We start from the raw sequence: 16097 nt of genomic DNA, 5'->3' as shown, positions 1-16097 counted from the left end.
AAAGAAAATGAGCTATAGTAGGAAGAAAGTTGCATCATTACTTATAAGTCTAAGTACCCCTACACCCTTCTTATTTGCAGGTAGTAAAATTCCATCAAAAGGTATGAAAGTAATAAATGCCTTTAACCTAATGTAAGACTTCAACCAAAATGTAGTTACAAAGTAGAGTTAGGGAGAAAGCATAAAATCAATAAGGATTTTGAGAAGAATATATGATATAATTAAATATATATAATTATTTGCTTTTTTTCTAATTAGGAGTACAAGATAAACAGGACAGTAATCTTTGAGCATTTGAGCATTATTTGTGAAAAACAGTAAATGTAATGACAACATTTAGCTGTAGTTTTATAATAATCTATTTGTACATTGAATATAAGTATATGAAATATTATATGTGATTATCTCCCTCCCCCTGTGATCCCATCAACTACCCGTGGAATGTTGGGTGAGGATAATATGGATTTTTTACAAGCTAGGCAATCATAGTGACCAGTCAAAAACTAAAAATAAAAACATCAATATATTGAATCGTTAAAAAGTAAGAATCAAACATTTAAAGGAAAAATTAAGTTAGAGTAAAATGAAGAAATCTAAATAAGTCTATTAAAAGCAATATTTTACTCCATATTTACTCCTTTTTTAGGAGCTGACATTAATATATTGCTATATGATTTATAAGTTGTTTACATTTGATTCCCACAACAAATCAGTGGAAAGGGTAGTTTAAGTATTGTTAATAGTATTTTACAAATTAGATTTGAAGACATTCAGTGTCTCATCCAAGGCCACACAGTTAAGCTGATAAGGACAGACTCAAATGAAGAAATTTTTTTTCCTAATTCTATACTTTTCTCTACATAGGCATGATATGGAATAACTTAAGAAATTATCTTTTTTTTTCAGAAGTCTTTCTTAAAATAAAAATATAAAACCACAGACCTGAGACATAATCAGTCCTCAAAGCCTTGTCCTGGAAAGCTTACTATAAAGGTCTAAGCATTTTCCCTTATGAGAAATTTCCTTGTTGGTGACTAGTTTCTACATAGTATAATGCAAAGAACTCTTAAGTATATTGCTAACCTACCTGACCCTGGCTAGAATTCTTATTGAAATTCCAGATATGCTGTTATCAGAAAATAGAAACAAAGTGCAGTGAATTAATATTATCATAAAAGTACCAGATGGTTAAAAATGCATCTGCTTAAATCCTGTTAAGTACTCTGTTCTTCATAGATTAGCAGGAGAATTCTAATCTTTAGGACTTTGGCTTTTCTCTTGAGCTAAACAATATGTAAAAAAGGCAAACAAAAGAGATATTAAGTAAAAAAAAAAATATGAAGAGTATTACATTGATAAACCTGTGTAGTTGTGGTAAATTAGTGTAAGGAAGCAAATTAGCCTTTTCAGCATGATAAAATATGTATTATATATATATATATATATATATATATATATATATATATATATATATATATATATATATATATGCTGAAAATAATTTCTTAAAATAACTCATTGTTGACAAGTATACTATTGAAACTTTTTTTTGGTGAGGCAATTGGGGATAAGTGACTTGCCCAGGATCACATTGCTAGTAAGGGTCAAGGGGCTGAGGTTGGATTTAAACTGAGATCTTCTTAATTCCATGACCACTGGTCTATCCAAGAGCCACTTGCTTCCCCAGTACTATTGAAACTTAAAGCAAATAATGAAACAATATTGATAAAATACAATTCAAGAATCATCTTTCTTATTAAATGCACCTACTTATTTTACCTTTTAAAAACATTGAAAAAGAAACATAACTATTATTCACGATTCTACTGATACTTGAGATTTTAAAAAAATAATTATATCGTATATACTGAAGTTACATCTTTGAGCGAAAATGGATTGTAGATGCAAAATTTTCATTTTTGTTTTACATAACAAAAGGCAATTGGATATCTGTTAAACTGGAGATTTACAAAATAGCCAGCATTTTTTTCTGGGAACTTGATCCTTGTATTCACTCTGTATATTAAATTTGAAAAGATGATTATTCTTAATTGATAAATGAAAGATAAATTGGATGTCCTTAAAATAAAACAAAATATTAGTTATATAAATGGCAAAGTAATATGTTTGTTTTTGTGTGGGCTTGAGAATTGTTTTGGAATACTAAATTTAGAAGGAAATGTCTGCTGAACAATTTCAATGAATATTTGATAGGGTAATCGGCCCTTGCTGATTTTCTCATCTACACTGTTAGTCTCTCTAACACTTTCACCAGAGACTAGTAGACACAAGTATATATAATCAACAGAAATACAATTTGTTATTTGGGGTTATTTTAATAGTTTAGTGTTTTGATTTAAGGTAATAGGGATATGGTTAAAGCTATTATATTAGTTTAAAAAAAAGATTTGAAAGTGATCTTTCCTATCTTTCTATTGCCTTTAGTGGAGATCCTTCAGCAAGGCTGGAACACAAAAGAAACTACTTCATTAAAACTAATATTTTAGTGAAATCACTGCTTCTAGTAATAGCTAGTGCTAATGATATTGTTGAAAGGGCTGATGATTTGATGTCAAAAGTGACAAAAGGCAAGAAAAGAATCATAATGTACAACTAGGGAAGCTCACAATCTTCTGTCTGGGCTGCTAAAGCAGTTTAGAAAGAAGTTTAAAAGCAGTATTGTTATATCTATGTCAGGTAGATTGTTAGGTTTATATGAACAAAAACATTAGGGTTAGAGGATAGGAAGTCAGATAGCATTTTCTAATAACAATTCTGAAAATGATCACAAATGACTGATTTGTTAAATAGCTAAGGCAATAAGTATGATTTCTATTAATTGGCATGGAATTATAGTTGTTAAACTGTTAACTCTGCAAAGAACTTTATTGTTTTAATTGGTCTTCATAACAATTCTGTATAAGGTGTCAAACACTGTAGTGTCTATTATGCAAATGAGGAAAATAAAGCTCAGAAAAGTTATATAACTTATATATATAGTATATGTCAGAGTGTTATGTGAACCCAGGTTCTTCTTTACTTTAAGGTCAGCACTCCTTAGTAACACTGCCTCACTCCTAGACTTTATTTATAGTATATTAGACAATTACCATAAAATAAATCAGCAAATAGTTTCTCTTGGTTCTGTTCCTTTTCTGTTAGGGAATAAGTTTTTATGAAAGAATTCTATTGTAATGTTTACATACAACATTACAAACTTGGATGTTATTATTTGTTTTTGGTTTTGTATTTTTTTTTAAATTTATACACACACACACACACACACACACACATATACACACATATACACACACGTAATTGCCAGACTGAATACTTTTGTTTCTGTGACTCAGTGATATGCACCTAATAGAATGAGAACATTTTAGCCTAAGTAACATATATCAGGAGAATGCGGTAGATTTTCCTTTCCTGTAACTACTCATTTAAGATGATTCATTCTAATATAAAAGCTTATTGTTACTCCATCACTTTACTCATATCTGACTGTGATTTGGAAGTTTCTTCACAAAGTGAAGTGACTTGTCATTTCCTTCTCCAACTCATTTTACAAATGGAGAAATTGAGCTAAATGAGTTAAACAGAGTTAGTGATTTTCCCAGGATCACAAAGCTATTGAGTATTTAAAGCTGGATTTTAACTTAGGTTTTCCTGAGTTCAGGTCCAGCACTGTGCCATCTCAATGCCTTGATAAGCAAGTTGTCATAGACAATAAAAGGCTACCAATAAAATACATTAGATACTCTACCAAGCTGATCCTATCAAGAAGGGAAATCTACAAGTATCTTCCTATTAATGGAAAACAGGAATCTGAGGACCAATTTAGTTAATTCTAGAGTGAAATTATGAGAAATTCCATAAGGCAAATGTTTCCATTGTGTAATTATTTTAGTCAAATCAAGTCAAAAAAGCCATCTCTTAATATATAATGTATAGAATTTGCTATCTGCATCAATGAATAAAATAGCCTTCAATTTAATACTTAAGCTATAATTTGGTAGACTAAATAGAATTTAATGTATGTAATAAGGTAAAATATATCTACAAATCATATATATGTATGCATATGCACATACATAGAGACACACATATATGCATTTCTTATTTAGTATATGTTACAGTCTAGTTATACCAACTGTGCCCTTTCTACTGTTCCCTGAGGGATATTTGTTTATTCTTCAGAGATCATTATTCTTTGTTCTCCTCATTCTCCCTCCCCCCTTTCTTTTTAACAATAACACTAGAATACTAGAATTTTTAAAAAGCAAATATTTATTTTAGGAGAAGTTAAAAAGCACTAAAAGAATGCTGCAATTTAAAAAAAGTCAATTTAATAGGAATTTAGTAAGTGTCTACTATGGGTAAAGCACAAAAGGACAGCTAACTTACATTTCTTCTTGTGTAACTCTACATATTGACTTAAACTGCTTATCCCAAATATATACTCATAAATACACACAATTCATGCTACTGTGTTAGTATTTAACTAAGTTATTTAACTAAGTATAAAAATGTGTTATTTTTTTAAATATTGGGGTTTGTGGATAAATAGATATTAATTTTGCAATAAATGAGAACATTTTATTTGCACTATATCAGGACATCTTCAATTTTCGCTTTTAGATTCAAAACAACATTAGAAATATAAACTTCTGGGATTAGTATTACCATACTATATTAAAAACTTAAAAAATACTAAAAATATTACTTTGCTTCATATTTCCTAAAGATTGCAAATTCATGTTTATATGGGACTTCTTTGGAATCCACTGAAGTTATAATAGACGTTAACATGACCATTTTGTAGATGGTTGATTTATCTTTCAAACTATTCTTTTTAAGAAGTGATAGGAAGTCAGTATATATGGTAAAGAGCACAAAACTAGAAGTCTATAGATTGAAATTCTAAAACCATGTTTGAGGAACCTATAACATTTCTAAAAAGGTATTAACAAAGTAGGCATAATATTACTTGTATGATCAAAAGATGTAAGTAAAATTGTAGTAACTAGATTTAGAAAGGCAAATAATCTATGGCTTTGCCTAAGTATTATTCTATGTCTTTGTCTTACACTTACTTTCAGTTAATCAAAGATATTAGATATAATGCTAAATACATAAATGACTGCATAATTTTTTACATATGCACCTAAATACACTATCATACACATGCAACAGAAAATAGCAACAACAATGAAAACAACAAAGACAACAACAATGACAACAACAACAGAAACAGCAGCAGTCGAAAAAACAATAACAAAATTATCAATGAAAAAGCTTAGTAAAAGCTTTTAACAGTAATGACAATCATGATGGAGTTTTTTTATGTTTTGGACTTTATATGCATATTGTCCTTACTAGGAATAATACTAAAATGGTTTTGAAACAGTTATTTTAATCATTATTAACTTTTTACTTGATAGCAAAACTTTTCTTTTTAATCACTACAGCTGATTAAAGCATTTGTTTTCAGTTGCACAGATATCAAGGGTCAAAAGTAGGACTTGAGCAGTATTCCTGACTCCAAGGCTAACTTTCATTTCATTACACTATGCTGGCCTCTTGATAGTGAAAATAGTTGAACAAACTTATAGACCTAAATATTTTAATATATTAAGGTGTTATCATTTAAGTTTATTAGTATCATAAATCAGATCAAAAACAAATATTCTCTTTACATGTTTTTGGGGGGGTCAATAAAGAATGTCTGAGATAAAATTTGAGCTCATGTCCTTTGGAGCCCCTACCTTATCTATTACACCGTCTACTTGCTCCATTTTACAAACTACCTAAAACAATTATATACAAGGTCCTTTGCTCACAACAACCCTCTGAGATAGAGCTAGACCCAGTGTTGAGATTCTATTATAATATAAAAAGTCAAAGGACCTTAGGTTTGTCTTATTTTAAAAGACAGGAACATAAAAGAAAAATTTGTTTCCTGATATCCTTTTGTAAGGAAGCAAATTCAAGGGAAAATATTTACAGCTATATTTAGAAAAACATTCAACTTTCCTTTTGCTCTTAGTAGCATATGAACATTCATATATATATATGTATATAAATGAAGATAACTCTTCCAAAAAAATAAAAAAAATTGTAAAATTTATTTTAAACACCAAATTAGAAATACTTATAAAACCCCCAAATTCAATTTTTAAAAAATCTGGTACAACATATTGATGTGTTCAGCTATTAATTATGCTGCTAAAATAAGCCAAACTATATAAAATAATATTCATATAAATATTAATAACAGCAATTTGGCATGAAAAATTTACCAAACTTTCTTATCACTAACAAAAAAACAATATTAAATAAAATATCTATTAAAAACATAATTTAAAAGTTTATGGAATATTGGAATTTCTTTACTGGAAATATATAAAGGAATTCATCTAAGTAGGAAAATTCACATTATGAAAAACAACTATCAAATTAGTTAGTGAAAAATAATTGAAAAATAAACCCCTGATAGTATAGTCTTCTGTAAAGAGCTAGAACTGAGCAATGCACTTGGATAATGAAGCATGTGAGACTAATTGCCAATTGGACAATTCCCTATTAACTTGTTTGAAGGTTTACCCTCCCCAGCTGTTCTGTGCTGACTTGATTGGTGGGACAAAGAGGGGGAACTGACATGTGTGGGAGGAGTAGGAGGAGGAAGAGGAATTGAGAGGCAGAAGCTGACTCAGTCTCTCTAGGCATTTGAGGGAGGAAGGTGTGTGTGAGGTTGCTAGGCCTAACCCCCTGACCTTGACCATAAAAGATAAAGAATAAAGACATTTAGTGATCCTGACTCCAGCTGATTTCTGGGAAGACAGAATTCCAGCAGTCTTCAAAAATGAATTATTCAAATTTAAGTTTAAGGAGATATGTTTTTATTAAAAATTACAAAAGTTTTCTACAAAAATTCTACTCTATTTCCTCATGGTCATATAACCATGAGTCCTGAAAGTTCTATGAGGAAGAAGAAAGCTCTAGCTTATTCTTATAAACTTAGAGGGTTTCCTCAGGATATAGAAGACATTCTATCTTTGTCTAATCTATTACAGTTTAAATACATTTATTATCAAACTATTGGTCAGGAGATGCTTTCTGTATTTTGTTTGTTTGTTTGTTTGTTTGTTTTGCACTGAGATGGTCTAAAGGCTATTTCATCATCAGAGCAGAGATTTCCAATTCCACAGAGAACTGATTAAACTACTGCAAGACATTCTTATTGATACCTTCCTAGTATAGAAACTAATCTTTAATTTATAATTTTGGATATTTCCTTGGGATACTGACAGTTTAAAAAGAGACTAGCAATCAAATCTTGATGCCACAGCTACAGCATGGATTTTATAAAGTATATGTTGCTATTTTGTCCAAGTAGGGAAGTTAATGTCAAATTTAAGATCAATCAAATAAGATACTTTTTATTAATAATTAAGGAACTATTTACAATAATACTTAGGTATCTACAAAATGTGAAAAAATCAGCTTTATTATTTAGTTATATTTCTCTATTAAGGTGGATATTTAGTTATCAGTAAATATTTGATGACATGTGTAAACATAGTAATGGGGCAGCAAAGTTGCACAGTGAATAGAGTGTTAAACCTGGAATCAGGAAGACTTGTCTTTTTGAGTTTAAATCTGATCTCAACTTCTAACCATGGACAAATCATTTTATCCTGATTTTCTCATTTCCTCACATATAAAATGAATAGGAAAAGGAAATGGCAATCAAATCCAAAATTTTTGCTAGGAAAGAGTTAGACATGACTGAAAAATTACTAAACAAAATAACAAAAACATGAGAATAACAGCTGAAATTTCCATAGTGCTTTAAAGTTTGCAAAATATTTTACTTGTTATTTAAATTAAATGTTATTAGAAAAATTATGTGCTAAAATATCACACTATCTAAATTGATCTTAAATATTGTAGACAATTTTTGTTTACAAATCTCTGACTAAACAAATCATTTTCTTCACCTTCTTTCCTCTCTCCTTCACACCCTCTCTGTGTCTCTGCTTGTCTGTTTCTGTATTAGTATCTGTCTGTCTCGGTCGCTATTTTTGTCTCTGTTTCTGTCTTTCTTTTTCTTTCTCTCTTTTTTATCTTTCTGTATTTTTTGTATGTCTTTATATCCCACATTTCTATCACAACATTTTTACATATAATAGATCCTTAATTAATATCTGTCAAGAGGAAATGAAGAGTTTTCTTGCTGAAATAGCAAATCTTCATTGCCACAAAACTATTGCTTTCTTTTCATGTAGGCATAAAAAGGGAGTTTTCTTTAATTCAATTATACTTAGAAATTGTTCCCTTGAATTTAATTTTATAGTTAATCCTAATTATGTCACCCAGAAATTACTGTCAAGCAGTTAGTTATAGAAAAGAAATTAAAGTTATTTAATTTGTAAAACTGTATATTTTGAGAGCTTTAAAAAGTAAACCATTTAACATTTTTATCAATAAGCACAATGATAAATTTTAAATGGTTTTCTTTTCAAAGAACTAAAAATGTATTCAAATTACCTCAAGGAATATGTACATAGTAACTTCTTAAATGACTAGAGGGTAGTTATTTCTAAGAAGGTTAAAATAAGATATACATTTTTGGAAACAGGTAAAGATTGCAATATAGAAAATGAATTAATTTTATTTGGGGAGGTGATGAATATAAATAAATAGGAAACCACTAATCTTGGAAAATATGTTGAGAATAAATCTATGTGATAAATTGATATTCATGTTTATCTATTTATATTTTCTCAGATTTAACTTTCTTAAATAACCTTTTCCAATTAGCAAACAAAACCTATCTTTCCTTTGTGTCAATCTATATTTTCTTCCCCATCCCCACCCCCATCATGACAACACTCACTACACAAACTAAAATGATATTCTCTGGTATTCTCAAACAGGAAATTTTATCCAATGGCACCTAATACAGGCAGAAACAAAATTTATTTTTTTCTAATATTTTCCTTTAGCCTGAAACACATTAAAAACATTTGTACTTTATAACCTTCAATTTCCAAGTTAAAAACTTACAATAAAATAGCCACTTTTCAGTTATGACTTTGTGTTGACCATAAATAGCAAGAACTATCTCAACTAAGTCCCACTCTCTCCCTTTATAAACAAATCATGATTTAAACCTAGATTTCTACCATTATTAAAAATCTTCTGATATAAAGCAAATCAAAGTAATTTTTTTTTAAAAATCTGAAATGTTGAAATATCCATGTATTTGGATGGAAAGTAAAGTATGTTAAGAACAGAATAAAAAATGAAAAGAAATTATATTAGAATGTCTTAGCATGGAGCCCTTGCAAAAAGTTTCTCATAAAGGAAATGGAAAGTAAAATGATACTGCAAATATTTATGGATAGAAATGAGTTGCTGTGATATTTCTATATGATTTGCAATGGGCTTTTAGAAATATTATTTTTCCTTCTTAGTTCTTATTTTAAAATAATATATGGCTATATATGATATCTATTCATGGCATATACATGTAACATGCAAAAATTATTCATTTTTTAGAAACTATACTCAAATTGAAGATTTATCTGATTCAACATCAAATATGATTATGATTTGGGAAATAGACATTCTTTATTAGAAATTCTCTTCAATTAAATTTCTAGATATGAATCCATTGATAATTTTATACACACATATAATGTTTCTATGTGATATTATTCTAATTTTTTATATTATTGGTGTAATTTAGGTGAAATAATAATAGGTTTTTAAAAATCTATTTACAATTATTTTAAAGTGATCAATTTAAAATTTGACTTAGATTAACAAAATAAACTTCCTATAATAAAATTCTCAAGCATTTGTGGTCCATAAAAAGGAATTATAAAATTAATGAATGTTATTTTAAAGAACCATAGGGACAAACAATGGACAATATCTCTTTAAACTAAAGGATATTATCTTCAATATGATATATGGTATATAGAAGAAAGAGGAACTTTGGATAGAAAAGTCAAATGCTTGTTAAAACTACTATCAGGATCTAGATTCATTAATTTTTCAACTAAATTATAGATTTATTTTATCTTTGTTTAGGTAGCTTTCATGTAGCAGTAGAAAATCAGATGCCTGTGTGAGACACTTCTGACACATATTTTTCAGTGTGTAATGTCAAAACATATGTATTAGACACTGAACTTGCCTTAAAATATGACAACTGAAAATATTTGTAAGCCAGTTTTTGCTTCCAAATAGACATGATTTTAACATTATTCTTAGGGAAATATTTCTTCACAATTAGTTTTCAGTATGTCAATTATTATAAACAAAAATAGCACAGTATTGCTTCTTGATGGACTTGACAACAAGCTAACTACTTTTTAAAAGTTTTCTTTTTCTTTGGCTCTTTTATCTACTTTTAAATATGTGATCAGATTGGAGATCCTAAATTATCATTAATCTCTGATTAAATGTTTTTTTTTTTCCCCCATAGCTTCCTACTCTTGTTGTTTATAAGACTTTGGATGTACACTTTCTTTAACTTCCTTCAACTCAGCCCTCTTTTGTGATCTTGATTCTCTAATTTGAATCATTAGAAAATCATAGTTTTGGCTAATAACTAAATGGGCACAAGTAAAATAACATCCAATACCTCTATGAGTAACAACTGCATGTTCTTTAGTTCTTTCTATCTGCTCAGCATTTCTTGGTCTTCTCCTTGTACTTTGTGTATCTGCTTGATGAAGAAAGAGCCCGTCCTTGGATGTGTTGGGGTCCAGACCTGTATTTCTGAGGCTTGTCACTTGCACTCGCTGTTCCTCAGAAAGTCTAGGGGTGGTGACAGCTGTCACATTGGATGCAGTAACATCTGCAGATGTGCTAGCAACAGCAATAGCATCAGTGGCAGTCGCAATATGCTCCTCTAACTCACCAGTGGAGGAAGTGTGGGTCAATGTAGAAGAACCTGTGGGACACAGTAGCACTAGATGCTAACTTTTTCTTTTAAATTTATTTTTTAAATTTCTGAGCAGTTTAATAGATTACATCTCCTTCCATTACCTTAAGGACAATCAACATGGAGAGGCAAAACAATGGCACTTTACTAAAATGCACAAATTACCAGATTTGTTAAGTTGTTAGTAGACTCATGGATATTACACATATATACACCACATCTTAATATACTCCACATAAAACAATGATTTTTGTTCAAAATAGCTCTAAACTTTTCCCCCTCCTTCTTTGCCAACAAATTCTTTTAGTAACCAACACCTATCAAAGGCAGAATTTTGATAGAACAATCACAATACCACACTTTTCTTCAAATATGTTTTGAAAATCCTATGTTTCTCCTTAATTACTGAAAAAACATCATAACATCTTTTTTGTGTTAAACAAGAAAAAAGTGAAGACATGATGGGGAAAATGCAAATAGAGTAGCAATTTTGAAATAACCATGCTTTATAAACATATAGAAGGCATTAGTCACATAGTAAATAAAGGACTGCCCTGGAAGTCACACAACTTTATTTCAAGTCCTATTAATGATATGAATTAATACTGAACATGGACGTCACTTAATTCTCATTGAACTAGGAAAGTGACAGAATTTTTTCATATGGTATCCATAATATTTTCTTCTTTTAATATTTTGATGTAAATGTATTTAAATATAACTAATTTCTTTTTACTCATTTTATAGTTTATTTTATGCTTTTAAAGTCTTCATTCTAAAAAAAAAAAGCCTACATAGACTTTACTAGGTCCAAAATGTACAGGAAATAAAAAAATGCTAAGAACCCCTGCTTTAATAGTTACAATGTCTCCATATCCATAAAGTCATTGGTATAGAACTATATAAATAGTTAGCCTTGATGCCATACATATTTAGGGCACAAAATTAATACTGAGAAAAAAAAAAACTGTGGTACAAGTGAAGGTTTTTGAATTGGTGCTGTTTTCATTTAATGAGTTTAAAAAAACATGCAATCACAAAATATATATTTGAGAGGACATAGCCAGAAGTTACATAAGGTAGGTATGCATAATTAGAATGTGAGCTGAATCTTTGGAAGGGATATCTAGATCATTGGGATCCCATATCTATGAGCAGATTTTAGTATTCACATATGTAATTTCATTAGTTATTTCGGAAAGGTTTGACCAAAATAGGTTATTCAACTTTTTCATAAAAAATATATTAGTTTGTTCATACTCTGAAATCACTAAGAAATAATAGTTGGGAATTCCAGAAGTTTCATTGGTACAAATGGATTAATAACAAAATATCAAGAAACTTCCAACTGATTCAAGTTTATTCTAAAGTAGCTAAGTAGTAAACAAATTGACCCACATACCTCAGCTTTTTTAAGAATTCAATATAAATTTGAATTTTCATTCACAGGACAAAGGTAAGGATTTTTTTTTCTTCTCTACCTTCCCCCTTATTTAATAATCTATTAAAACCTGTACTTGATTGTGGATAATCAAATTCTTATGTAATACAAAAATGTAGTTTTTAATAGAATCTTAAAACTGAATGTGAATATGTTTAAAATTATCTTGACAGCTAAAATGCTTAACAAGGAAAAACTATTATTGAATTTTCAACCTGCAGCCATTAATTAGGTACAATAGTTGGTTCAGAGACAGAAGATTTCTGAGTATTTTTAAGCCAATTTCTATTTTATATAAACCATCCAACACAAAAATTGTCATTAAAAATCTTACTCTGTATGTAATACATTTTAGACCAAGAGATATCAGTATCATTCTACCATACAATTAGAGAACAAATCCATACTATAAATAAATCTGCAGTTCTGAAAAACATACTCTAATCTGTGTCCTGAGTATAGCAGGATGCTGTAAAACTATCATACCAAAAACAAAACAAAACAAAACAAAACAAAACAAAAACAAAAACAAAAACAAAAACAAAACAAAAAACATACATTGCCACCATGTAAAGGAAAGTACAGTGATTTGTGTCAAAACTCCCCTCACTAAGAGAGATAGATTAACCCAAGTAACTTTGACACATGTTATCATATAGGCCTCAGTGATTGAAATTGAAATTACAATGTGTGTGTGTGTGTGTGTGTGTGTGTGTGTGTGTGTGTGTGTGTGTATGTGTATTTCAACTTTTGGAATTGTAATTTTTAGATCGCTGTGATGCAATCAGAATGATGGGATCATTCAATTAATAGAGATTTGAAGTTTAAATTAAAAAGGCCTCAAATTCAAATCCTTTCTTTGTTGTTTATTAATTATATGACCCCAAGCAAATTATTTAATTTTTCCTAATCTGTAAGATAGGGATAAAAATATTTATATCTGTATTATTGAATGTTCTGTGAGGCTTATTGCTATTAATAAATGTGGCAAAGTATATATGGCAATTTATAAATTTTAAAGCAGTATGTAAATGTTCATTGTCATTACAAACCCAGTGTATAATAATAATATGCGATGTCTTAAATTGACTAAAAATCAAATGGATCCATGATTGCATCAATTTGGATATTTACATCAGGGATACAGATTGCAACTCATTCATACCTACCCATCTTATTCCATTTTTGTTTATGTGATCCCATGAGTTTGCTCCTGAGAATCCACTCAAACATTCAGGAGAGCCTTTCTCATTTTCTCATGACATTGAGAGGATATCAAAGTAGCAATGAAACTTTTTGTTATCCCCCACCCTTATCATAAAACTAATCTATGTCTTTGTACATTTCCTGTTATTTTCTTTATTCCTGTTCTCCTAGTAATCTACTAGTAATGTAATTTAATGCACTATTTCTTAATATAAAACAAAACCTTTAATAATAACCCTCATCTAGCTTTGAAGACTAATTTATTTCAACAGCTTGATGTGAATAAAAATAGAGCTTATTTGCTTCCTAGTCTTCCTGAAAAGTTAGAGAGATCTTTAATTTTTTATGCTTTTACTTTAATTTGTGCTAACAAAAGATAAAGTGTATATATCGGTATTTACCTATATTATTTTGTAAATATTAAAATCAACTCCTTTCATATTTATTTTAAACTCAAAGATTAGGTAGATATTATGAAAATGTGAAACTAATTTACTTTACTAAGATTTTATTCCCTCAGCCTGATAATCTTGAAATCTGTGAAAAATACAGAACTGCAGATTTGGAAGGAATAAAATTTAAATCCAAATTCCCAACAAAAATATCAATTCCTCTTGCCTATAACCATGTTCAACAGATCATTCATCATTGTGCTCATCTATCTGTCATGGACTCAATCACTAACTTCAGCATAATTCTTGAATTTATCATTTGGTTAAAAAAATAGGCATTTGCCCTTCATGAAAACCCAAATCATCCTTTAACATTTTCCAAGGTATAGTTTTCTTTATATTATTATTGATAAGATAGTGAAATTACCAAATGAAAAGACCATAAATTATATTATGTACAACAGCCAACATTCAAAAAAGTGATATGAAAGAATAGAGATTCTACTAAACAATGTTAAATATAATTGTTTGAAGAATGTTTTCAAAGACATCCCTTTCAAGGAGTATGAAATTTGATGTTAGCTTCTGCTCCCCAAATAAGAAAAGCATTATTATTCTAATTGGTACAAAAATGAAGGGTTTAGCAATCATACTGAAAAATTAATTTTATATAAATGAAGAGACAACTTTAGAATGTCTTTTTTTTTTTTAAATTCTGTATTAACATCTAAATGTAAGCAATGTGGATATCATTCGACTAACATGGCTAAAATGAAGCAAATTTAGTTTACTTTTTAATGTATTTAATGGGAAGCAGTTTCATTACTATATAATCTTTGAGGGTTTTGTTTGTTTGTTTGTTTCTTATCCATGCCTATCTTTCCCTAGTGTAGGGAATGTTGCAGTATAGAAATTCTTTCTACCAATGTAGATCAGCAACTATACCACAATTTATAGTCTTAACAATTTGTATCCAATTTAATAAGATTTGTATCCATCACTGGAAGATTAAATGAGCAGTCTAATTACATAGCCAATACATGACAAAGGTAGGCTAGAAAGCCAAAAGTTCATGAATGATTTCAGTTTTCTATCTATCGTACCATAATTCTCCTCTCTCCATGTATAGTGTAGTATCTAGTGCTAAACTTTCCCTAAAATGGATGACAATTCCATCATCAACTGAAAGGTTATAAAAATTGTAATAAATGTTAATGTGAGGAGACCACAATTTTAATATTTTCACAAAAGTCTACCTTGCATCTTGAAACAATGGTAATCTTTGCACAAAAATATCTATGCTTTATTGTGCATTTGCTATGGCTATACAATTATATATATATATATGTATATCAATACTGTCTTATTTTTCATCCTTGATTATAAAATTAACTATTCTTTAACATCAAGTTAGTTGTAGTCATACTTCAAAAATAAGAGCATCAGCCAAAAATAAAAAAAAAAAAAATTACAGATTACAAGAGGCAAATTCAAATGCAACAAGAATAAATTTACATTCCAATACATTGATAGTCATTTGAAATTAAAAAAATACAAAAAGTATTAACAATCTAATAAAATTAAAATATTTTTGCTATCAAATCAATCAATCAAATATCTTTCAAAGTAAGATATTTACAGTTTTAACACATATGAAACTTATTTTCTTAAAATTAACAAGCACCACTTGTTGCAAAACAAAATTGAAACCAAAATGACTTAAGTACCAAGCATGCTTATTAAAAATAAGATACAAAAATTATCATGCTTCAAAAAAGTGAAATATGAATGACCACTATGAGATACAAAATTACTTAGAATTTTAATATTTGCAAAATTACAATTATTTAATCTGATGATGATTATGATGAAGTCTTTTCTCTTAAGACTTGTCTATTTTTAGCAATACATTTTATGTCACCAAAAATTAAAAACATACAACAATGGAAACATACTTCTATAATGTTTCAACAGTGAAATCATGCATGTTGATTCAATCTGCAGTCAAAATACCATGAACAGAATGTTTTTCCCTTTAAAAAGTGTAATTATTTATTTTAAGATAACATAAGATTTCTGGAAATATTTATTTCCT

General features: G+C 29.0%; 1 protein-coding gene across 1 annotated transcript in view; it reads right to left on the bottom strand.

Annotated features, from left to right (window-relative positions):
* The window catches only part of CSMD3 (CUB and Sushi multiple domains 3), a 1577676-nt gene that overhangs the window by 924656 nt on the left and 636923 nt on the right, over positions 1–16097 (bottom strand). Inside the window, 1 exon segment of the mRNA XM_074266680.1 lies at positions 10661–10972. Within this exon segment, the coding sequence (XP_074122781.1) occupies positions 10661–10972 (312 nt within the window).

Source organism: Sminthopsis crassicaudata, chromosome 1, assembly GCF_048593235.1.
Source record: "Sminthopsis crassicaudata isolate SCR6 chromosome 1, ASM4859323v1, whole genome shotgun sequence".
NCBI classification, from domain to species: Eukaryota; Metazoa; Chordata; class Mammalia; order Dasyuromorphia; family Dasyuridae; genus Sminthopsis; species Sminthopsis crassicaudata.
Note: the sequence above shows the minus strand (reverse complement) of the source record. Positions and strands in the feature narration are given on the sequence as shown.